This window comes from Podarcis melisellensis (genome assembly GCF_964234715.1).
Source record: "Podarcis melisellensis genome assembly, chromosome: 14".
In the NCBI taxonomy this organism is placed as follows: domain Eukaryota; kingdom Metazoa; phylum Chordata; class Lepidosauria; order Squamata; family Lacertidae; genus Podarcis; species Podarcis melisellensis.
The window spans coordinates 21,477,532-21,502,781 of NC_138546.1; the positions used below are offsets into that span (position 1 = coordinate 21,477,532).

General features: G+C 44.2%; 2 protein-coding genes across 8 annotated transcripts in view; one reads left to right on the forward strand and one right to left on the reverse strand.

The window, feature by feature from the left end:
• The first annotated feature begins 1,131 nt into the window (after window positions 1–1,131).
• LOC309356422 (lipopolysaccharide-induced tumor necrosis factor-alpha factor homolog) lies at window positions 1,132–12,806 on the forward strand. 2 transcript variants are annotated; one of them, XM_081887859.1, is made up of 5 exons: window positions 1,132–1,318; window positions 8,828–9,019; window positions 9,467–9,562; window positions 10,478–10,637; window positions 11,605–12,806. In XM_081887859.1, exons 2-5 carry the CDS (start codon window positions 8,842–8,844, stop codon window positions 11,711–11,713), a joined length of 543 nt encoding a protein of 180 aa, XP_081743985.1. In that variant the 5' UTR covers window positions 1,132–1,318; window positions 8,828–8,841; the 3' UTR covers window positions 11,714–12,806. The 2 variants fall into 2 exon arrangements, with proteins under 2 accessions (XP_081743985.1, XP_081743984.1); XM_081887858.1 differs by lacking the exon at window positions 1,132–1,318 and adding an exon at window positions 1,495–1,626.
• A 5,270-nt stretch (window positions 12,807–18,076) lies between these two features.
• The window catches only part of USP7 (ubiquitin specific peptidase 7), an 80,549-nt gene continuing 73,375 nt past the window's right edge, over window positions 18,077–25,250 (reverse strand). For all 6 annotated transcript variants that reach the window (XM_081887376.1, XM_081887377.1, XM_081887375.1 and 3 more), the window contains 8 exons: window positions 24,925–25,033; window positions 24,757–24,834; window positions 24,052–24,152; window positions 23,034–23,133; window positions 22,301–22,420; window positions 21,820–21,891; window positions 20,198–20,288; window positions 18,077–19,666 (listed from right to left, as the gene is read on the reverse strand). In XM_081887376.1, the coding sequence (XP_081743502.1) occupies window positions 19,560–19,666; window positions 20,198–20,288; window positions 21,820–21,891; window positions 22,301–22,420; window positions 23,034–23,133; window positions 24,052–24,152; window positions 24,757–24,834; window positions 24,925–25,033 (778 nt within the window). In that variant the 3' untranslated portion in view covers window positions 18,077–19,559. The remainder of the gene's footprint in view (window positions 19,667–20,197; window positions 20,289–21,819; window positions 21,892–22,300; window positions 22,421–23,033; window positions 23,134–24,051; window positions 24,153–24,756; window positions 24,835–24,924; window positions 25,034–25,250) is intronic.

A 25,250-nucleotide genomic window follows, 5' to 3' on the forward strand; every position in this document is an offset into this window, starting at 1 on the left:
TCCCCTCTCACAATTCCCAGGGTTTTGTGAGAAGAGGGAGTGACTGCTGAACCACTCTGGAAATGGTAGCTCTTGGAGGGGAATAGCGGGTCTCCTAAGAACTCCAAGCACCCTTAACAAACTACACTTCCCAGAATTCATTAGGGGAAGCCATGGCTGTTTAAAGTTATCAAAGTGTTTTAAATGTTTCCTGTCAATGCGGAATATCCCTTGGGGGGATGGGGACTTCGAAAGTAAGCCATTTGTGTGTCAGGACCATAAAAAGTTAACTTCAAAACTGTAAAACCAATCAAGTGACACATTTACACCTCTGTAGGGTGGCGCTGTGGGTTAATCCACAGAGCCTAGGACTTGCCCATCGGAAGGTCAGCGGTTCGAATCCCCGTGATGGGGTGAGCTCCCGTTGCTCGGTCCCTGCTCCTGCCAACCTAGCAGTTCGAAAGCACGTCAAAGTGCAAGTAGATAAATAGGTACCGCTCTGGCGGGAAGGTAAACAGCGTTTCTGTGCACTGCTCTGGTTTGCCAGAAGCGGCTTAGTTATGCTGGCCACTTGACCCGGAAGCTGTACACCGGCTCTCTCGGATAGTAAAGCGAGATGAGCGCCGCAACCCCAGAGTCGGCCACGACTGGATCTAATGGTCAGGGGTCCCTTTACCTTTACCTAGGTTGTATCACGAGATGTCATTAAAAAAGAAAACCCGTACTCCACTGGGTGTTCTGTTTCTAAGTTTTGAGGAGCCCTGGCCACTCTTTAAGCTAAAGAAGATGCTTTCTGCGTGAGTGAACTTTGAAATGGAATTTGCCCAGGAGGGTGGAAGGGCAAGCGGGTCAGGCCTTGGACTTGTGCCTGTGTTGATCTAATAATAGTGAACACCTTTCCGTGTTGTGGTTCTTCTGTTTAAAGAAAGCCTTGAGCAAATGCTCCGGGGATTATCTTCAATTACCTTCCATGTCAAGCATGAACCCAAATAGCTGGCATGGGATGAATGAGCCACATCCTAGCCCTCCCAGCAAACTTGTTCCCCAACATTCCTTAATTGGATGTTTGCAACAAGCCAAGTGTATGGAGGAGGAGGCTGGAGCACTTGGCTAACCTGGGGGGGGGTAATTAAATGCTACCTGCCTACCTACCTGCCAACAGTCCCTTCCTGTCATTTTAAACTGGGATAAGCCATCTGTCAGCATCCTCATCTCTACAAGGGCAACACCATGCTCTTCCCCTTCCCTGGGACAACGACAGCATCCAACCTGAGGCTAAAGTGATTGGAAATTTTGGGAGGGGAAACTGGTCGTCTCATCTTGTTCACAGTCTACTGAGGTATGGAATTTCCTTGGTAGTTAAGTTTGGTGTTCCATTGAGTTGGTGGGGAAATGAAACAGAAGGTGCAGCAATGAAAGCAATAGTTAACTACGTTTTACTCTGAGTAGACCCACTGAAAGGAATGGAGCAAAGCTAACCTTGTCCATTCATTTCAGTGGGTCTACTCTGAATAGGACTAGCATTGGATACAATCCCCCCAAGGTGTGAGGTTTGTCAGAATTGATACAACACCATCAACAGATCGACCACTTGGCAGAGATTCCTAAGCAAATCATAGATGAGTCTCTTCTAAATGCTAGATGAGGGTAAATGTTAGTTCTTTATATCTGTATATATTAGGGCTGTGTTTTGTTTATTTTAATATATTGAATCAGAAAAGCCTCTAATAAGCCATAGTTTGCAGTTTCATCCAAACTGGGAAACTATGGTCAACAGATCTAGAACAAGTCAGGATATTAAACCAACTTCAGCTTATGGCTTTACATCCTGGCTTGTTCCGAAACTGGCAATCATAGTTTCCCAGTTTGGGTGAAATGGGAAAAACTGGCAGCTTCCTGGCTTCTTTGCTCCTGCCACATAGGGGTGTATGCGTGAGAAAATCTGTCATTCAGATCTTGGCTGAATAATGTTCTGTGATGAAACTCCAGGTAGTTCACACTGGAATTCCCAAGAGGAGGTCTTGGGCTGCAGCTCCCATGAGCACTGGCCATACTGGGAGAGGAGGGACACAGGGTTCCCCATCCTTGGTTTATGACATGTGGGCTAACAGCAGCAGTGCAAGACTTTGCTAGGATGGGATTTTATTCCCAAGCTATGTTTGGATGACCATATCTCAGTTTATTCAGCCAAGGTATGTACAAGACTTTTCTATGCCTGCCTGCAGTTCCTGTGCACCCACCTTTCGGAGAACCAAGAAAGTTGTCAATTAAACAAAGTTTCCCCCATTTTGCCCAAATGGGGAAACTTTGGTTACCAGCTTCAAAACAAGTCAGGATGTTAAAGCCAAAAGTTGAAGTTGGTTTAATACCCTGACTTGTTCCAAAGCTGGTAACCAGAGCTTCCCAGTTTGGATGAAAATGAAAACTACGATTTATTAAAGGCTTTCCTGATTAAATTGTGGCTCGCACAAAGAGAGAAGAGTCTGCCTGTGCTGGGAAAAGGTTCATTCATATCTTACAAAGTTGAGACATGGTGATTCAACCAGCTCCATAATGGCTTAATTTAGGGTTGCCATACGTCTAGAATTTTCTGGACATAGCCAGCCATTGTCCATCAGAAACAGTGTCCGGGCGGAAATATGGGGGGATTTTCACTTTTTGAAATATGGCAACCCTAGCTTAAATTGTCATGAAGACTTAAGCTTAAGTCTTTCTTAAGAAAAGAAAAAGTTGCCAGCTTTACCAGCTTGTAAAGTCATATTTGAAAAGACATAAAACTGGAACAGATGGTGGAGGATTAATTGGAATTCTTAAACTTGGCTTTTAACTTCTGATATGAATCTATGGTGCAGCCACACTTGGAATAACAAGGGACAGTTGTGGATGCCTCACCTCAAAAGTGGTGTTGTAGTGTTTAGAGCTACAAACTTTTCATGCTGGTGACACCTTTTAGACATGCATCATTTTGTGACACAGTAATTCAATTTACTAGGGTGGCACTGTGGGTAAAACCACAGTGCCTAGGACTTGCCGATCGTAAGGTCAGCGGTTCGAATCCCCGCGGCGGGTTGAGCTCCCGTCTTTTGGTCCCAGCTCCTGCCCACCTAGCAGTTCGAAAACACCCCAAATTGCAAGTAGATAAATAGGTACCACTTTATAGCAGGAAGGTAAACAGCGTTTCTGTGTGCTGCACTGGTGCTGGCTCGCCAGAGCAGCTTCGTCACGCTGGCCACGTGACCCAGAAGTGTCTCCAGACAGCGCTGGCCCCCGGCCTCTTAAGTGAGATGGGCGCACAACTCTAGAGTCGGGCACGACTGGCCCATATGGGCAGGGCTACCTTTACCTTTTTAATTCAATTTTACTAGCAAACCTGAGGTTAAATTAATCCCTTTCCAGCCCCGGGAGGAGCACATGGATAATTTGCGCAACACACCTACATACGGCAGCCGGCACACTAATGTGTGAAGACAGTTTGGAAAGGTCTGAGTTGGGGTATGGACTAGGCCTGGGAGACCAGGGTTCAAATCATCACTTGGCCATGAAGCTCAATGGGTGACCTAGGACTAGTCAATGCCTCTCAGCCTAATTTACCTCACAGGACTGTGGGGATTAAATGAGGAGGGGGAGAACCATGTAGCGCTTTGAGCTCCTTGGAGAAAAATAGATGGAAAAGTTTCCAAAAAAGCAACCAAATTTACCAGGGGGTTGGCACATCTTTCGTATGAAGAAAGTTGGACAGCGTTCGGGGCTTTTCAGTTTGGAAAAAAGACAGGAAAGAAGGACATGACCAAAAGGTGTATCAAATCTGAGAAATTTGACAAAGAAATATTTTTCTCCATCTGGAAACACTAGAAACTGGTAGTCATCCAATAGAGAGAGAGGAGAAGTGAAAGGGCACCCTGATTGGTGGGTTGGAGGTAAGACTATTGGAGAACTCCATTAGAGGCGGAAAGAGGAGTAGAAATTGCTACAGGTTCCATGTTTGGAGGTCAGGAATAGAAATCATGCAAGCAAATACAAGTGGTATTTGCTGCTACTGCTTTTTTAAGTCCACAAATGTTATGTAAATAATTGTGTGTCGTTGTCTGCATTGACAATACATTACACTGAAATTGAAATGCATTGAAATTGATTACACAGTTATTAATTATGCCAGCTTTGGCCATAGTGAATTGTGAAGCAGACTACTTTTAGCGGAAACAAACCGCAGTGAAACAGAAGCAGTGCTGATAGCGGTGAACACTCGATGGGATGAGAATAGCTGCTACTCCTCACATCCCAAGTTGCAGGAATGAATTGACACAAGCTGCCTTCTGCAGAGTCACGCCATTGGTCCATCCAGCTCAGTATTGTCCACCCTAACTGAAAATGACTCTCCAAGACCTCCCACAGAGGTTTCACCCCATCTCTTTGCTGCTACGGGTTCCTTAACTGGAGAAGACAGGACAGAACAAGGTTCATGCCTGTGCAAAGCACATACCCCTTCCACTAAGGCCCCATCTGAGCTTTACATTTAAAGCATCATTGTACCACTTTAAACTATCATGGCTTCCTCAAAGAATCTTGGGAACTGTAGTTTGCTTAGGATGCTGAAAGTTGCTAGGGGATTCCTGTTCCCTTCAGGCAGCTAGCTCCATTTCCCAGAGTTTCCTGGGAAGATGGATTGATTGCTAAACCATTCCGGAAACTGAAGCTCTGGGAGAATGGGCATCAACACTTTTCAGCACCTACAGCGGTATAATTGGTATAATTGGGCAGAAGCCGTGACGGTTCAAAGTGGTATGATATTGCTTTTAATGCATAGTGCATATGGGGCCTGAGTGATGTTCTCCTCCCACTGGAGGAGGAGAGGTATCTGTAATGACAGGCAAGTCTATTTCTGGCTTCATTGCACATAGTGATCTCATGGGGCAATATAATATTAAATAATAAAATTTTATTTATATCCCGCCCTCCCCAGCCGAAGCCGGGCTCAGAGCCTCTTGCCTCTCTGTCCTGCCCCTCCCCTTTCATCTAGGCAGGTAGCCCTCGGCCAGGCTTCCTCAACCTCAGCCCTCCAGATGTTTTGAGACTACAGTTCCCATCATCCCTGACCACTGGTCCTGCTAGCTAGAGATCATGGGAGTTGTAGGCCAAAAACATCTGGAGGGGCAAGGTTGAGGAAGCCTCCCTAGGCCATTGGGGACTTTAGCTTGTTTCCTCACAGGGGCAGGGGGAAAGGAATGTGAACCAGTGCAGCATGCATTTGCTCTGCGTTGAGGTTATGTAGAATTATTTCCCCCTGTATTAATGATTATGATGGTGCCTTTGAAGACCAGTTCCTGGGAATCCCAAGTTCTGCTTCAGGTGAGGTGCTCTGGTCAGACCTCACCTGGAGTACTGTGTCCAGTTCTGGGCACCACAGTTCAAGAAGGACACTGACAAACTGGAACGTGTCCAGAGGAGGGCAACCAAAATGGTCAAAGGCCTGGAAACGATGCCTTATGAGGAACGGCTAAGGGAGCTGGGCATGTTTAGCCTGGAGAAGAGGAGGTTAAGAGGTGATATGATAGCCATGTTCAAATATATAAAAGGATGTCACATAGAGGAGGGAGAAAGGTTGTTTTCTGCTGCTCCAGAGAAGCGGACACGGAGCAATGGATCCAAACTACAAGAAAGAAGATTCCACCTAAACATTAGGAAGAACTTCCTGACAGTAAGAGCTGTTCGACAGTGGAATTTGCTGCCAAGGAGTGTGGTGGAGTCTCCTTCTTTGGAGGTCTTTAAGCAGAGGCTTGTCAACCATATGTCAGGAGTGCTCTGATGGTGTTTCCTGCTTGGCAGGGGGTTGGACTCGATGGCCCTTGTGGTCTCTTCCAACTCTATGATTCTATGATTCTATGATTCTAAGTGGGAGAGCTACTGTTTCACGCATGTCCTGCCTGTTGGCTTTGCTTTAGGATCATCTGGTTGGCCATGGGGGGGGGGGCAGGATTCCAGACCGGATAGGCTTGCTCCAACAAGGCTCTTCTTATGTCCATAGTGGCTGTATAGAACCTTCAGGATCAGAGGTGGTATACCTCTAAATGCTGCTTGCTGTGAACCATAAGTGGGGGAAATGCTCCTTCAGTCTTGCTTTTGTACTTCCCAGAGCCATCCAGTTGGGTCATTTTGGAAAGAGCATGTTGGGTTAGAGAAGCCTCTAGCTAGCCTGATTCAGCTGGAGGGATTTTTCTTAAATGAATAATTACTCACTAATTTATCTTTAAGTGGGCTGTCTCCAGACTGTCAGCATTTCTGTGAGTGGAATTCAAGCATATCAGGGAAAATTTAGGTTTTGCTAAATTTTGTTGCGTATTTAGCAGATTACTTGCACTGCGGAAAGCGTGCTGAGGAGACCACTCACATTCAGGAAACAACAAAGAAACACAAATATAACTTTTGCTTGGCTTTAATTACAAAAACAAAAACTCCTCTTACATTAAATTACATGACATCTATACATATGATCAATCCATTCACCAGGGTACTGAGAGAGGTACATGCTGCTTTTTTACATACTGTACCCAATTGCTGACACAGCTTAATTAACACAACTTAACAGCACCTGCTATACTGCTTTACAGCTGTAAAACTAGGTCATAATATTTGCTCTGGCCTTTAAAGAGATACACATCTTGTGAAACCATAATGAACCTTAGTATTTAAAGAAAACATTCAACAAATTTATGCATCCTGCCATATCCTAGCATAACAAATCTGCACTTAAAAATAAACAGAGTTTTGTGGTTAAGAAAGTGACAGGGAAATGTATTGAAAAAATGAATAAGATGAAGACTTGCATAAACAGCCTGTGAGGAACTTGGGGCGATCGCCTACTGTTTTATAACCACCCCACAAACAAATCAGATGCCTTGCCTTCTACAACATATGATTGCCTTAATCACAGCACATTAGTGGTTCTGTGATTCTTCCTCACTGTTCCTGCATTATTGCCATCTAAAAGGCCCTTGCCCACCCCACAAATATTTGTGGTTTGAAAAGCTACAGGAATTTAGCAGGACACGCATCTTTTGCAAACGAAGTAGTGTGGGAGCCCCAAAACTTTTGTAGGTACAAATGGTATTGAATGCATGATCTTGTGCAACCACCGCGATAACATCATGAGCATAAACCTTGCCGAATGTGCAATAAAAAGGATGTTGGGAGAGGCTCATAATCTCAACTGTATTTTAATACTTTGTTAGAAGCCGCCCAGAGTGGCTGGGGAAAACCAGCCAGATGGGCGGGGTATAAATAATAATAATATATTATTATTATTATTATTATTATTATTATTATTATTATTATTATTATTATCTCCATGTAAGCCTTGGGCAAGCCAATATTGGCAAGTGATCAATTTATAAGTCCTATAGAGAAGCCCCAGTTACGTAAAAGCAAGCTACAGTCATACCTTGGAAGTCAAACAGAATCCGTTCCGGACATCTGTTCGACTTCCAAAGCTTTCAAAAACCAAAGCACAGCTTCTGATTGGCTGCAGGAAGTTCTTGCAGCCAATTGGAAGCTGTGGAAGCCCCATCAGATGTTTGGCTTCCAAAAGAACATTCGAAAACCGGAAGTCACTCCTGGGTCTCGATTGTTCAGGAGCCAAAATGTTCAAGAACTAGGCTGTCTCTATATGTGGAGCGCTCAGGTCCTGCCTGTGGGGTTCCTGCTGGGATGTTGTTTGACCACTGTGAGAACAGGGCATACTGGACTAAATGGTCCACTGACTTGATCCAGCAGAGCTCTTTGTAATGTTCTTACATTCAGCTTTAGATTCATCAACCTACATACTGAGGAAGGGCTGCAGCTCCCAGGCTTATCCTTTCACTGCACATTTCTTAAACCTTTACCATATATTTGCACTGTGGTAGTGCTCCTGTTGTGACCCACCTTGTATCATGCCATAGCCAGTGATGCTGAAGACCAGTGATGTTGACAATACTGAGCTAGATGGAGCACTGGATGTAGCTGTGGCAGAGCATCTGCTCTGCATATAGAAGGTCCCTTCTTCCATCCTAGGACCTTCCCTGGTATTGACAATCTCCATTGTCAAGTTGCTTCATAAGCATGCATAGATTAACTTAAAGATTGCTGGCATGAAGAAACAATTGCATCACACATAGGTGATTTAGCTCTGGTGTAAGGCTACATAGTGCGTTCAGGACAGATGCAAGGTCCAAACCACAGGTTTCTTGAGCTGCAACTTGTTCTCAGTTGCATCAGCACTGCAAATGAGTTGCATTGTCCAACAACCATGTCATTAGGATGCCACAAGAGTCTTTGATTTTTTGCTACATTGTATGTTGGTGTAGAGGGTGGGAGGATTATCTGCTCTGGAACAGATAATGATGGGGTACCCAGACATCGTGGAAGTCAGATGTCTGAGGCTGCACACCCTAGACCAGCCACTGGTCCTGCTTGCTATGAATGATGGGAGTTGTAGTCCAAAAACATCCGGGGACCCAAGCATTGGCTGCTCTAGGAGAGGGATGGAAAACCTGCGACTCTCCAGATGTTTGACTCCAACTCCCATCAGACTCCAGATGGAAATCTTGGAGGCAGCCACTGCCAGTCACTGTAGCTAGATGAACCAATGGTCACATTTGGTACAAAGCAACTTCCTATGTGTCATTTCAGAAATACTTTATGGAACCACCACAATAGTTTCAAAGATGTTCACATTGGGTAATCTGACATTGGTGATGTCCTGATTTTGCACCTGATCTCCTTGGTAGAAAACTATGTGTATGTTGCCTCTCTCCCTAATTCAGTGAAATATTAGCTTCCACCCCTGACCTTGCCTTTGCTGTATCACTTGCAGACAAACCACCAGAAATGGAGCAACAAAAAAAGACCGTCTCGATCCCCATGATCCCCCTGGCACAGCAGCCGGAACCATTTGCACCAGGATATTCATCACCATACCCACAACAGTCATCATACAATCCGGAACCTTACGCCCAGGAACCCTATGCACCAGATCCATTCTGGCCAGAACCTTCTACTTCATCAGGTAGGCAGCCATAAATGCACAAGTGGCAAATGTTATAGGATGCACAGAAACACACTCACAAGTGGGCAGCTTCAGTCCAAACTAAATTAGGAAGGTTGGTCACTTGCCAGCCCCACGTTCAATACTACTAACAGAAGCTATGACCCACACTCTATCCCAGGCACTCGATGGGTTATTCCCTTGTACGCCTCCTTCTGGCAACTCCAGCAGCCAAGCTGGCGCCAAACATATTGCTCTGCTTTCCTATGGACCACATCAGCGAGGCTGAGCAGGGGAGGTGACTTCACTGAAGGTGCATTCCATTGTCTCTCGAAACAGATGCCAACAACAACAGATGGGTTATATTGCAATTATTTAGCAAGGCTCTTCATATGTTCTCAGCTGAAGCTGCCTGGGAAATCCTATGCAACTAAAGGTTCTTCTGCTTGTTTTTTTCTTTTGGTGCAGGTGGCTATGGCTATGGGAAAAGCGGCGATGGCTACGATTGTCCATCTCCACCACCATATTCATGTCAAGATGTCCCTTGTGATCAAGTAGGACCAAGTATGTGTTAGAAACCTATACAGATTGGATTACTGCGATGTGCTGTGTGTGGGAATTTCCATGTGCATGATCCGGAAACTGCAGTTAGTGCAAAATGCTGCAGCACAGTTGCTGGCCAGATCAAGACCCCATCAGAATATAACACTCCTGGTTCAGTTATCTGCACTGGCTGTCAATTTTTTACTGAGCAAGATTCAAGGTGTTAGTATATATTTTTAAAAAACACACCTGTAACTGCTTGAGATCAGTTAACTTGAAGGCTCACCTTGTACCATATATGCCCACTCAACCATTATAACCTGTGGAGCTGGGATTTCCTTTTAAAGCATCACTTGTAGGAAATTGGGCTTTGGCAGCTCATTGGCATTAGGCAGGTACCATCACTGTCCTCTTTTCAGTAACAGATTAAAACCTGGGTAGGCAAACCTACCCCGACCGGTGTGTTGACATTTACAGTATATTGTTGTTTTAATGACCTTCTGCCCAGAGGTGAGTAACTGCTGGTCTGTGGGCAATATAGGGCTCCACACCCACCCCACAGCTTCTTTCCCTTGCCAAAGCCTCTACCCAGCACCATGTTTAGACTTGAAAACATCCACATCATATGGGTGCCAATAGGAGGGTTTTTTGAAGTTATTATTTTTCTCCAAGCAAATCAAGGTAGCATAAACTGTCCCCCAACCGTCCTTGTTATATCCTCACACCCACCCAGTGAAGTAGGTTTGGCTGAGAGACAGTAACTGGCCCAGTGAGCTTGATGTGAAGGAAAGAATCTTCTAGCCCAACAACTCAAAGTGGCTGCTATATCACAAACGCCGTGGGGAGGTATTCTCAATGGATGGGCTGCAGCTGGGAAGTGATAGTGGAACAAAGGTAAATGCTCAGATAGAACAATTTCATTTTTGCAACTCGTAGTTGAAATGGACTCTGGTCCTCCGGTGGTGGTTGCGGGAATCTTCTCAAGCAAGCCAGCGTCCACCATCTGCCCTTGCTGCCGCCAGATCATTACGACGGAGGTCGTCTATCGTGTGGGAACTCTGACATACATAGCTTGCAGTGCTGTGTGTGTGATGGGGTGAGTGCTTTTTCTATACAAAGAGATGTACGTACACAGAATGTAATTCCGTAATTAAGGCCAGTGCTAGATGAAATGTGAATGTCCTCTTGCCCTGCAAAGAAGCTTGCCTGGTGCCAGCAAAGAGGGGTGGGCATGGGCAAACAACTGAAACACACTGGGAGTCCTTGGTTGTCCTCCTGGAAAGACCCTGCCCTTCTGACACTAGGCACAGTCTGTCTGGGAATGCAGATACATATTTCTCCCATTGAAAGCAGGGAAGAGGCCGTCCTTCATGGTCCAAATGGATGGATGCTCTTGAATGCTAAATAATACACTCCACATTTGGCAGTATTTGGGAAAACATAAGTAACCTTGCTTGAATTTGAAGCTTTGTGAGATTTCGTTCCTTGGAAAATGCATGCACGTGCAACACACACAGAAGAGTGCCTCTTCCTTCAGAGGCAAGGCAGATATCAAAAAGGGGAGATGAAAGTTTCTGTCTCTGTATAAGACAGCATCCTAACTTCCTAAAGGGAAGGACTACAGGTAAAGCACCTGCTTTGCGTGCAGAAGGTCTTAGGTTCAATCCCAAGCATCTCCCAGGTAGGGCTGGGAGACACCGCACCACCACCACCTCCTGAAACTCTGCAAAGCCACTGCCAGTTAGTGTAGACAATATTAACATACATTGACCATACATACATTGACCCAGAAGGCTGCTTCCTCTGTTCTTAAGAGGGCCTTTTCAGATCCTAGTGAGTCTTGCCTGACATCCACCTAGTTATCTTGTGGGCACCAAACACCTTTCATTTGCCCAGTCTTTTAAAGAGCATTCTATTGCTGAGATTTCTCTCTCTCGTGTTTTATTAGTGTTATTGGGGTTATATTTTTAAAATTGTCAAACTATTGCAAACTGTCCTGAAATCAAATTTTTGATGAAGGGATAATAACAAACCTATTTAAAACTTTCTTCCCTCTCTCCCAGGGGCTGCATGGGCTGCTGCCTCATACCTTTCATGACGAATTGTTGCAAGGACGTAGACCATTACTGCCCTAAATGCAGGTACCACATCTACCGATACAAGAGACTATAGACGCCTGGAAGAAAAGCCATTTGAGGCCAACTCGCAGGAAATCAAGCTGGAAGAGAATCTCCTTTCCTTCGGTGAATTCATGCATTGACTCTTGGGACTGTTGCGGGTGCAGAATTGCTCAGCAATTTCCCACTCCTGCCAACTTTTCAGTTAAGCTTGCCTGGAATGTGGTTGCTGCAGTCTCTTTGCCCCTGCTGACACCAGAAGGATGAAGCAGGAAGAGGCTGTTGGTAGGTTGATCAACAGCTTGTGTGCAGAACCTCTTGGCTTTTTGCCTGGGCTTTGGAATCGGGCATCCCTTGATTTCATACTTGCCTCGCATCCTTGTTAGCCTTATTCCCTGAACCAAGCACAGCCATTCTTAGCCCGTGGCCTGGTTGATCATGCACAAACTCCCAATTCAGAAATTGCACAAGAACCTTTTGCACCCGTTTATCCAAAGTTCCTTTTAGAACACACCTATTTCTGTGACTATAAGTAGTTTTGCAGCCCTCCAGGTCTTTTCATCTGCCCCTCGAGACTCTCCCCAGACCACACCTTTCACCAGCATTGCTTCATTCCCGTTTTGTTTTGGTTTTTTTGCCTGGCTGGAATATGTCCTTGAAATCCTATATTTATTTGCCTGAATGGATCAGAGAGGGGTGTGGGTTTATAAAAATTAGACCACTGTACAAAGGTTACACTTGTTGATCTGCCAGTTTTGCCTCTGGTCCTAGCCACTGCTGCCATGTGGCCCTCTCGAGGTTGTCTCAGAAGGAATGTGGCCCTTCGGCTGAAAAGGGTCTGAGCTTAGCAAATCACTTTTCTTTCCTTCTCTCCCAGACTGTTTGCATATTGGAAATGGATGGTGAAAGGTTTTAGGAAGTTTACAAGAAGTTGTGACTATTTATAGAGCTCCTTACTTGGAGGCACACCAAAGCTTTAGACCTTTGTGTAATTTATGCAGGAGAAATGTTACATTGTTTAGAAAAAAAGAGAAATGTTTCTGGATCACCTTTTGTACCTCCGTGGCATTTTATTTTCCTGTGTGCAGCCTTCGCATTATTCAGAAATTCTAAGAAACCATTAAAAAAAAATTGGTATGTTGTTAAAATCAGTGGTGGTAATGGAGCTTTCCTCTGTAGCGCAAACTTGACAAAGCAGCTTTGTCTTAATGCCTCACCCTTCCTGAAATATAGGGATTGTTATGCAGGACCTGCTCTGCTGGTCTGTTGTGCAGATTACTGATACCATTCATGACATGCCTTGAAAAAGCCTAAAACAATGTACGACTGCAAAGTTAGAAGCAGCAGAAATTAACTTTGCATAAATCTGAACTTGCCGACATTTTTAACTATACAACACTTCCTAACAAAACTGTGCGAAGACTTTATAGCAACAGGACTTGTTTTGACATGCAAAATAAAGTATGTTGTTGTTGTGGTTAGTCTGGCAGGAGCCAAAACTGGAAACATTATAAAAAAAAGAAAAAGCAGAGCAACCAGCTAACCAGACTTTCCATGCCAAATCTTTTTTGAGTATGAAACAAGCTCTCCACTGCAAAGCACGGTCTACTACAGAACAACTTGCCCCTACCTGTTCATCTCATATGATAAAAAACAGGAAAATAGTTCAGAGATCTGATTAACAGGCTGTGGGTGTACTTACCTTATTCGCAGGGGTACAAACTAGGGCAAGATTCTTGGTCCAAGTGATTGAGTTGGCTACTTTTTAGCATCAGCTAGCTAATAAATTAGCACACCCAAACCATCAACTCCTGTACCTTTGTGAGAGACATCAAATCCCACCAATTTCCTGCTGAACGTCATTGAACAAGAGAGTGTGCGCCATCTAGTGGCAATGCCACAGGCTTCAGTTTTCAATACACCTCATTATTTTTAGTACAGTGCGTACTGGATTTTTGCAGCACAATTGACAATATTGCAAGCTTAATTTGGGGGCGAAAGCATCACTGAACAGTCAGCTAAAGCCAGTATTTCAGGAATTCTAATAGAGGTAGCCCATCTTGACTGGGATAAATTATTCATGAAATTTCCTAAATTCTAATCAGATGTTTTAAAAATCATTCAGTTTCAGCTGAGATGGCTCAGCTGGTAGAGCATGGGACTCTTAAACTCAGGGTCATGGGTTAGAGCCGCACACTGAGCAAGATATTCCTGTATTGCAGGAGGGTTGGACAAGATTGCCTTCTTGGTCCCTTCCAATTCCGATTCTGTGGTTAACTCAATTATTTTTCTAGTTCATTTGTGTGTGCATGTGTAACTCTTGAGTACGATTCCGAAGATGCCCACTTTTTCTTTTCGTTTTGCTACATTTATATTTTTGCAGCCAGTCTGTTACCAGCCGATAAATTTTAGGTGCTCAAGAGGTGGAACCCTGCAGTTCAGGGTGGGTTAGGGAGAGATGTCGTCACAGGCATAGGCAAACTCGGCCCTCCAGATGTTTTGGGACTACAACTCCCATCATCCCTAGCAGGACCTCTGGAGGGCCGAGTTTGCCTATGCCTGGATTATGAGCTGCTCAAAATGGCACCCAACCACGTGTGGTTCTTCAGGACAGATAAAAGGAAGCCCTTCCTCATGCAGTGCAGTTAAAATATCAAACTCTCTCCCCAAAAAGGCAGTGATGGCCACCAAGCTTGATGACTTTAAAGCCAGCTTCCTCAACCTCAGCCTTCCAGGTGTTTTGAGACTACAATTCCCATCATCCCCGATCACTGGTCCTGCTAGCTAGGGATCATGGGAGTTGTAGGCCAAAAACATCTGGAGGGCTGAGGCTGAGGAAGCCTGCTTTAAAGGAAGATTGGACAAATTCATGAAATGGAAGGCTACCTACAGCTACTAGTCATGATGGCTATGCTCTGCATTCACAGAGCCAGCAATGCTTCTGAATACCAGTTGCTGCAGCCCAAAGGAGGGAAGTGCTGCTCAGCTCATGTCCTTTGCAGGCTTCTCAGAGACATCCAGTTGGCCACTGTGAGAGCAGAATCATGGATTAAATGAGCCACTGGCCCGATTCAGAAAGCTCAGCTTATGTTCTTATCTGTTGCAAAAATCCTACCCCATGTTAAATCTCTGCATGCTGCATTTTTCATTTTGGTTGGCTCAATGTATAAAAGAGAATCTTTAACACCAGTGTCCACTCCTCCACCCTAATCTAGTTTTGAACAAGTGTCCCCAAACAGGGTGTGTTATAGCAATTCCTAATACAGTATACTGTTCCACCTGCATCGAAATATCCCATTATTCCTTTCTAAATTTGAATTGATACTTCTTCCTAGGTTAGCACTGCCTGGCTGGATTTTTTGGGGTGAGTGGGGTGGGGTTCAAAAAAAAGTTCATATAGGCAGATCTTGATTTTTGATAAAGTGCTCAAATCTCTTTAAACACAACTGCTTTGGAACACACCTGCTAAGAGTCAAATACTAAACTGAACACTGATGGGAAAATATTTTAATTCGTGGCAAATGAAAAGAGCTTTAAAAAAACAATATTGGGCAGTTTTATGGATGCTTCATCTGGTAATAAAAGGGGTTATTAACACACACCACAAGGGGTTTCTTTATGGTTCTGGAAATAACCACAGAAAGACCAAAGAAGAAAGGCCTTGTAAAAGTTGGCCTACAGGGCTGCCTGTACTCTGAGATTAAGACCATGTTAATATTGCAAAATTCGTGTTCTAAGCAGTGCTTGTGGTCAGGTGTTCCCCTCCTTAGGAGACGCTTTGGAGATTTCACAGGTGCTGTCCACACACACTTCCAAGCCTATTTTACAACCTTAAGGGCTAGAAACCTGATTTATCTTGGGATAACTAAATTCTGAACCAATACAAATTTACATGTTTCCACCTATGGGCACTTCTATTAAATTCATATTGCAGAAGCTTGAATTTTAAACAACTGGTTATGAAGAGAAGGACAACGTTGCAAGGAGGGCACAAAGTCTCTGTGCTTGAGATGTTTTTGATATGTGGAATATCTTCGTCACAATTAAACATCATCTAATGTGGAAACACACAACTTTGAAAAGCTCCAAAATGTTGCTACTTGGAACTCTAACCACAGGGATGGGGAATCTCAGGCGAAAAGCAGCCTTCCGAGCTTCTCATGACCCCCCCCCCCCCACCAGGTCACAGACCTCACTAGAATGGGCTTTGACCTGTGATAATGGCTCATTACTTTGATGGAGGGGTGAGATGAAAGAGATTCTCTTTGTGTGTTAGAAACCTCTGGCTTTTGCATGGCTGGAAGGTAGCTTACTGTAAAGGTAAAGGTACCTCTGACTGTTAAGTCCAGTCGCAGACAACTCTGGGATTGCGGCGCTCATCTCGCTTTACTGACCAAGGGAGCCGCCGTTTGTCTGCAGTTTTTTGGGTCATGTGGCCAGCATGACTAAGCTGCTTCTGGTGAACCAAAGCAGTGCATGGAAACACTGTTTACCTTCGCGCCAGAGTGGTACCTATTTATCTACTTGCTCTTTGACATGCCTTCGAACTGCTAAGTTGGCAGGAGCAAGGACTGAGAAACGGGAGCTCACCCAGTCACAGGGATTCGAACCGCCAACCTTCTGATCGGCAAGCCCTAGGCTATGTACAAAGTTTAAATCAAACCTATTGCTCCATCTGCCACCAGCAAGAGGTGAATGGAAAATAGTTCCCCACCCCCCTGCTCTGCCAAGACCGTTTCAAAACTCTCACAGCCCAGGGAGTGGTGTCAGTTGAGGCATAGCATGGACACAGGCCTTCTGCTGTCCCTGAAGAGGACTGGATAGGTCTGAACTGCACATAGTGTTACATATACATGAAGCTCCCAACATGTACATGGGAACGGAGAGGGAACTTTCTTCCTTTTATTTTTTTTTAAAAAAGAGCAGGGAAATAAGAGAGCCTCTTGAAAAGAAATAGAGAACAAAAGAAAAGTACCCCAGAAATACCAGTTTTCAAATCCATGGCCAGGGGCAGAGAGATGTGATAAAGAAGTCAAGCCCTTCACATGGCATAAATCATATGTGGGTGGGAGAATTGCAAAAGAAAAAGAGGCGCTCAGAAAATATACCACATAAATAATGGTGCAAACTAGTGATGCAGAAATGGAGAACATCTGGCCAATGTGGCCCACAATGCAGTTTACCCCAAATGGCATCCGCTTGTCATAATATGTGACATCTGGAATGGGGTTGGAAAAGCTGCTTTCTGCAGGGATTGACTGTGTAACTGAGTTTCCCAACGGAGTTCCATGCTTGATGTCTGGAAGCCCCCAGCACAGGGCTCGAAAAGTCCCTTTGCACTGTGGATCCCAGGCACCTAGTCCACCTGCCATAAAATGACTGGTAGCTGTATTGTACCACCTGCTTGTCAAAACTGGCTCACAGAGGTGGGGGACCAAAAAGGATCTGGCCCCCTAGAGTGGAAAAAAGGCTCCCCACCACTCCTGCTGTAAGACTTGGGCAGTGGAAAGCATTCCATATGCCGCTCCCACTCCAAAACCATTGAACTATCAAAGCAGAGAGAAGGCAAGGCAGAAGGAAGTCCCTTTCGATGTGTGCTGGCAGGAAGGCGGTACTGAGAAAAGGAATTACGAGTTGATAGTGCCAGGTGCATAAACTAGTGTGGGAGTGCCTCCTCTGATCCAGATGTTTAGGGGAGAAAGAGAGGTGTAGAGGGGCACCCCTGCAGGGCTGGCCAGTTTGTGGAAATGGGGACAGAAGTCCAGAGAGAGGAGGGTAGCTTGGGCATCCTCTCAAACTGGGAAGCAGGTCTACTAGTTGATGCTGTCTGTGAGTGCTGCCTGGCAATCAGCTGTGATTCCTGCATTGCAGGGAGCTGTAATAGATGACCCCTGGTGTCCCTTCCAACTGTACAATTCTATGGGCCACCGTGGAAATGTGTTTAGAGGGCAAAGAAAGCAGGTGGAATCAGTGGAAATGGCACCACAACAGGATTAAGTTCTCAGTATGAATGTGGTTAACTGACCAGCGTTCCCACCGAGTTTCTGGAATTTACCCAAGTGCAGTTTGAACTTTTTGGCTGCAGAGGTTTGACAGTCCTCTATGAATTTCACCACCACATCTCTTTTGTGCTACAGACACAGCTCTGCATAGTCGTTTTATTGCTACCAGTATGAACCCAGATACAGCAGTGCATCTGGAACAGCGCCTTTCATTTTGAGGATTAGATAACTGATGCTGCTCAAAGTTCAAATATGATGAATGGATGACACTTACCCTTATCCCTAAATTAAGGCCAGATTTCAAATGTGGATAACTGGCAAAATAAAAACAGAAGATTCTGTCTAAACAAAATCTTCAGAAAACTTGCAAGGAGAGTGGAAATCTTCTTCAACGTCCAGGCCATCACTCACTGAAGTAAAATTTTATAGAAAATTTTTATTCAACATACAACATTTTTTTCCAGCAAAAAAAGAAAAAAAAAGGCAATATACAGGAAGAATTGTTGCACACCGCAGCTACAGAAACAAAATAAAATATTGGCAGAAGGGAATGGAGGAGGGGGGAAGAAGAGAAAGAATGAGAAATAATGTTGGGCGGGGGAGTGTAAATTGCTGCTTCTATATTTTTACCGCACTCAAAAACTTAGGAAAGACACATGGGGCTGCTTGTAGCTCCAAACTAAAATGGAAAAGCAGTCTGGGGACTGAAATAAAACTACACACAATGAATATTGACATCTGTGAAATTCACTTGCAGACTCACCCTGCCCCCCAGCCGCCCCCCCAAAGGAACCCCAAATGTTAAATTGTACATGTTCCTCTGTTAAATATACAATTTGTTTTCTTCCCCCTCCCAAGCCCCACCCCCCGCATTTTTTTACAAAGTCAACAGCTTACTAAATGCTAGTGAACATGCCCTCAGTGCTAAAAGGCTATTTTGTTTTGTCTTCCTATGTCTTCCCAGATTAACTAAATTAATTATAAAACAGATGCCTTTTCCTTCTTCAAATTCTCTGGGAAGTTGGTACTATGCTTGTAAATCTCACTGCAACCAAGGGATTTTACTCTCAAACCGTTTCTAAAGGGATACAAATACACTGCACCTCCTTCGGGGGGGTTCCCCAACTTCTTCCTTGGCAAAAGGTGATGTGAGAAAAACAAATTTGACTCAAAATCCATTTATTTATAATAATAATAATAATATTATAATAATAAAAAGAGAAATTCTAGGCTGATTGAAGAGACAAAATCTCCCCCCCCCTCGAATAAGTGCCAACAGTGTACACAATGAAGTAGAGATTGCTATTTATTGATGATGTGAGTTTCTCTTTGCATTTACAAATGCACAAAAATGTCATTTAAAGTATATAACTGAAGGAAATAAATTGGGCGTGAGCCTAACCATAGCGCCAACTAGCTGCAGTGATGGCAGGTACCACGCATTTGGGAAGTGGGGGAGGAAGGAGGGGAGGGCAAGGGAGGGGGAGGTCAGCCAGAAAAGGCTGTCCAGTTAACGTACTACAGACAATATTTCGCCAATGTCAACTGCTCTAACTCAACCCTTTCCTTCTTATGCTGACAATCTCGCTTTGTTTACATTTCCCATAAAAACTCTCATTGGCACCCAAGCTTTTATAAAACACCTTCATTTTTGCTCAAAAAGAAAAAAAAAAAAGAAAGGGCAGTCAATAATAGATACAGAGAAGCCAAACTGAACAGCCTCAAAATAAAATTAATAAATCAGCAGCAAATCCTCTTGCTGGAGACTTCCGATCGAGTGCACGTGTACCAAAAGTCCTACAGTTGTTAAAAAGGTGCGCACACACACACACGCACACACACACACGCACACACACACATTGTTGCCCCTTTTGCCTCGAACAAACTGGAGAGGGTAAGTCAGTTATGGATTTTAATAGCTTTTTCAAGGTACGTGTAGCGACTTCTCTTTGGGGCTTTGTTGAAATGGTCAAGCCCTAGCCATGGCCTGGGGTGAGACATGTTGCCTGGAAGGGAAGAAGAAGAAAGAAGAAAGAAGCGAGAAAGAGGGAGAGGGAGAGGGAGAATGAACACACTTTCAGATTGTTTTGTACAAAATTTAGAATGTCAAGAACTGAGGGTGGCATTCAGTGACGTGGTTCTGTCAGTGCAAAAGGACTTCCCCTCCCTGTCCCCTCTCCCTGTGTGTGTCCTCCCTGATTCAGCTCTGCCAGCAACGGGGGAACCCCCAAATAGATTTAGGGGGCCCATGGGAAGAAGAGAAAGAGAGGAAGTTCTGTTGCACAGCCAAGTCCTAGCACTGATGGACCAATTTCGTTGGATGCTGCACTGAGTAAAGTTGTCACTCTAACACAGGCTTCTATGACAAAACATATGCAAATATACGGAGCTGGTGGGCTGTGTTCACCTTGGAGGGCAAGACATTGAGCGGGTGAGAGAATAAATGCCACACATGGAAGTCTGCCCCATTGATCTTCAAGGAGCCAAAAAACCCCACAAACCCCTCCTAGAAGCAAAGTAAATAAATGGACACTCACCAGGTTGGGGCTCAAAATCTTTCAAGTTCACTTCATATTCATCTTCATTTAGATACTGGTGTCGACCCATCATTACAATGGCAAACTTAAACTTCAGAAAGAACAAATAAATAAATAAAAACGTCAGAGCTCAAATGCTAATTTCTCAAGGAGTATTGTTAAGAAAATTATTTTCGTAGACTTCAAAGCCTCCCAGTCTTATGCTTGCATTTTCTTGGCTCTCATCTCTCAACCCAGTCTCCCTTGGAAGGTGGTGGACTCTCTCTCATTGGAGGTTTTTAAGGAGAGGTTGGTGGCCCTCCGTCATGGATGCTTTAGCAGAGATTCCTGCATTGCAGGGGGTTGGACTAGAATCCAACACTTGAGTCCCTTTGAAATCTGTGATTCTAACCAACAGCATGGAAACAGGCCAAAGCTAGTGTTCCCATTTAGTTGTTTACTATCAGCACCCCCCCACACACACACCGTAAACAAGTGCCAATTCCCAAGGTGGGCAACCTGGGGCTGACAGCAGCTGGAATCCAACAACATCTGGAGGGCACAGGGGGTTCAGCTGTGCTGGGCTTCTTGCCTTTCCCATTGCCAGGACAGTAAAATTTGATCTCCTATTACATTACAAGCAGGATCCCACTATTCTAGCACCAGGGGAGATGGTCCCCTGGTGTTGCCCCTCCTTGTGCCACCATGACTGAGGTGGCTGTCAACTGACTCACACTTTACCTTACCTCGCAGTGCCACTGTGTTTCCTAGCGGAGCCCAGTGGCTGCTTGGATTGAGGCATTCACTATCTTTAATGTCCCATAATACAATGCCGTGGAGCCCCTCCGACAGAATTATGGGGAATTAAGATAGAGGTGATACAGGCCTGATGGGAAGTGTTTGGTGGGGTTAATTTTGGAGGGGCTCGCTCAGTGGTTCTCACCATCTGTGCAGGGACTGGCAGGGGGTGGGGAGGCCGGGCTCTACCAGCTGTCGATATATGCAAGATATTACAATAATGATGAGGATGATGCTACAATCGTACCTTGGAAGTCGAATGGAGTCATTCCAGAAGTCCGTTTAACTTCCAAAGTGTTTGGAAACCAAACTCGGTTTCTGATTGGCTGCAGGACGCTCCTACAGCCAATCGGAAGCCCCAAAGGACATTTGGCTTCCAAAAATAGTTTGCAAACCGGAACACTCACTTCTGAGTTTGCGGTGTTTGGGAGACAAAACGTTCGAGAACTAAGCCATTCGAAAACCAAGGTACGACAATAATAATAATAATAATAATATCCTGCCCATCTGGCTAGGTTTCCCCAGTCACTCTGGGTGGCTTCCAGCACAATATAAAAACATAATAAAACGTCAAACATTAACAACTTCCACACAGGTGGTTCTGATATACAGATGCTGATGCTAGACCGGGCAGGACTTCCTAAAATCCCACCCTCAAATCGCAGAGCATCAAAATATGCAGAGACTGACTTCCTGCGTGGGGGCACAGGGGGCAGAGGAGCACTTGCAGAATTACAAGACACATTCACGTTGGCAGGGCTAACTCCAGGGTAAAAGACGCAGGTCCCTTCAGAAGCTATGTTATGCTGAGCAACATCTTCCTGAGCGATCTTCTGAGGCAATACCTTTTCAAATTCCTTCTCCTGGATGTCCAGCACTGTCTGAATCCTCTTCATCACCTCTCGAAAGTGTTCACCCTAGGCAGAAAAGCACAACCCCAGCCGTGCAAAAAAATTAATGCCAACCAAAGTTCTGAAACCTATGTGGCTAAAGATGCCACTGAACATGTACTAAAAGGTACTTAGCCAAACTTGGGTATCAGCGAACCTCTAAACACAAACAAAAGGAACTAAATGACCAATTTATGTAAGGCCACCCAAATCACAGAAGCTGAATAAAATATGCATACAAGAAACAATGATGGCAGGTGACTATTGCTACTCCTGGATAATCCAGCATTTAATGCAACAAACATTCCCTTCTAGCAACACCAGTCTTCTCCAATGTGGTGCCCTGCAGCAAACCAGGATGGCGCAGCATTGGTGAAGGCTACCATAAACCACCTGTGTTGCAACAGTACATAGTTAAGAGAAACAGGACTCTCACCTGGTGTATCCTTAGCAAGAAAGGAGTGCCAAACGTCCCAAAAACCTCTTTCTGGAAATGAGCCACTGTGATGAGCATCTCATTCTCCTTATCTAGATCTACCTGGTCCAGGGGGATTTCCTGCATTCAAAGACAGCATCACACATTGCACATCAGGCAGATGTACCACCAGAAACAAAAGAAGACACAGGCAGAAACACCAGCAATGGAAACTGAGTTTTTAAAAAATGAAACTCATGAAATAATGAAAGCCACAGCAGCAGCACAACTTCTTCAATATTCTCTGTGTGTCTAGAAATGAATTGGGCCCTGATAAGGAGACTTCCTGGTTCCTCTTCACTGGGGTAGGAAGAAGTAAGCCCCACCCACCCACCTGCAACTTAGCTGGGAAAGGTTGCTGCAAATGCTAATGAGGTAGAATGGCCACCATCCATTGTTGCTATTTTATATATTTGTGGTTTTTTTATTTAGAAAGATTTATAAATTGCTTAACCAAACATGGTGTTAACATAATGAAATTGGGCACAAAACACAGATAAAATAAAATAAAAATTAAAACACATACAGAGAGCGAGAAAATGGAGCAGAAATTTAAAAATGGACATAGTTAACTAAACTAACCTAGAATCCTGCTCTAGACACATTATGTCTGCCAATGGCCTCAATAACTGAAAGTCTGAGCTGTTAACTATGACAGTTTAAATATTCACATTTCACACCACACCATACTGACCTCTATTCGAAACGTTCGACTTGTTGCTGGTGATAAACACTCTAACAATTCATCTTCCTGATGGACACCAATTATTTTGTAACTTACAATTTCTAGCAGCCTTAACAAAGGAAGAGAAATAGATTATGTAAGAACACTAAGTATTAGGGTTAATGGTATATATAAACCAACAGTGTCATGGGGCAAATTTCCTTTTGCACTGGCTGGGCTTGTGCAAAAGCAGCTCCCAACAGGTGGTACCCAATGTCTTAAGTGGAGTAGACATCGAGTTCTGCTGAGCTAATTATTTGGCCCTCCAGATGTTGCTAAACAACATCTCCCATCAACCCCTGCCAGCTTCAGTCTCTAGACCGATGGGAGTTGTAGTCCAACAACATATGGAGGACCAAAAGTTTCCCACTTCTTTAGGGAGTTTTGGTTAATGTCTGATGCTGAAGATACTTTATTTGACATTTGGAATGTTATTAGGTGAACTGTGGAAGAATTCATTCAAGAATATGGGAAAGCATTCCAGGTTTACAACAAAATAAAGATTCTGTTTTGTAAAGATGTTTAGGTACACCAGTGCTTTTTTCTAAAAAAAATGTTTAGGAGTACTCTCATTTCCCTACTCATATTGAAATAATGTCCCTCAATGAGGCCAAACTTAGATTCACAAAATGTTTAGGGGTATGCGTACCCCTGCATCCCCCCCCCAGAAAAAAGCACTGAGGTACACACATACGCCTTACTTACGTGTACAGCAGTCGCAAAGGGAAAAGGGATTAAGGCTGGCCTTCTCACCCAGACCATACATTGCAACCCTGTGCTGTTCCTGCCCTCCCCTCGTCCAAAGAACTCCCTATATGCACAAGCAGGGAACTGGTGTCCGAGGCAGGACCAGTGCAGCGATCTGTTTGGAGCAGGCTGAGAAGTGTAGCTTCTTTATGGAACTACCTTCATGAGAGTGACACGCAATAAGGGCTACCCACACAGCCCTCTCAAGAAGTGATACGAAAGTAAATGAACAAACACTTGCCTTAATTTCCCTGAACCTCTCTCAGCAAGTTCTACAGCTTTTTTACATTCGTCTAATAAGTCCCGTACACACCCATGCTTGTCTGGATATAGTGTTATTTCCTAAACAAACATTAAGGGGGGGGGAGAGAGAAGGGAATCAGTCAAGAAATAAAATGTAATGTGAAACACGAGGGAATGAAGCAGAGAATATAAAAAGTTCTTGTTGCTATAGGCAAGGGCCAAGACCTGCTCAGGGACTCCCCTGCACCAAAATGAATGAGCACATCTGTTTCCGTGACTTTCAACATGGGGCTTGCAACATAGGCAACTTCCCTCCAAAACATGTACAGCTTGTCTATTAATTACACCCTTTATGTGACACATAATTGGACAAATTGGAACCCAGTTGTGCAATTACTCAGGTAGAAGTTCACATAGGGAAACCACAATTTTATGGCACTGAGTAATGACATAAAAGAACAATACTTTAGACAGAAAAAAACTCATTCTCAGTTTTGGAAATATCAAGGCATTGTATTTTTGCATTATGAGAAAAAGGGATATCAGAATTTGAATTTTGTAACTAACCAATATTTTACAATCACTGCCTCAGGAAAACAATTGTGGGGCAAATTTTAATCTGCGAATGCATTTAAACTAATTGTCCAATCCTACTTCTTTGATTGCAGGCTAGGTTCGATATTTTCAAGGAAAAACAACTTACCTCTTCTCTAAACTGGCTGTTTAACCATATGCACTTAAAACTTCTCCTGTTTTCAAAGTCTGTGATTTTCATTTTAAGCTAGGGAGGAGAGAGGGGAAAACGAAATGTTGTCATTATGCAGATGAACCAAAGAATCTTCCTCCATATATGCACAAGAAAGTCTCCTACCTGCTGATAGTAAAGTTTCTTGGGCTGTCTAGGCTTGAAGAACTGCAGGAGATCTCGTAAAGTTCCATCATAATTATGTCTAAGAGGGTTACCTGGGCCATCTCTATAACTGAACAAGAAAACCAGGAGAGAAGGTTTTTGAAACACAAAGTTAGTTCAGTGCTCACGATCTGTACAGTTGGGCAACACAACTGAGAAAACCCCTACCCTACCCCAGTCACTGTCCACTAAACTTTAGATAGCCATAAGGCCCAGAAGAGGGCCTCCGATGAGAGACGAAGGGCTTAGGCAGGCTCATATTCATCTGCAGAGAGTTTCTTGGACCA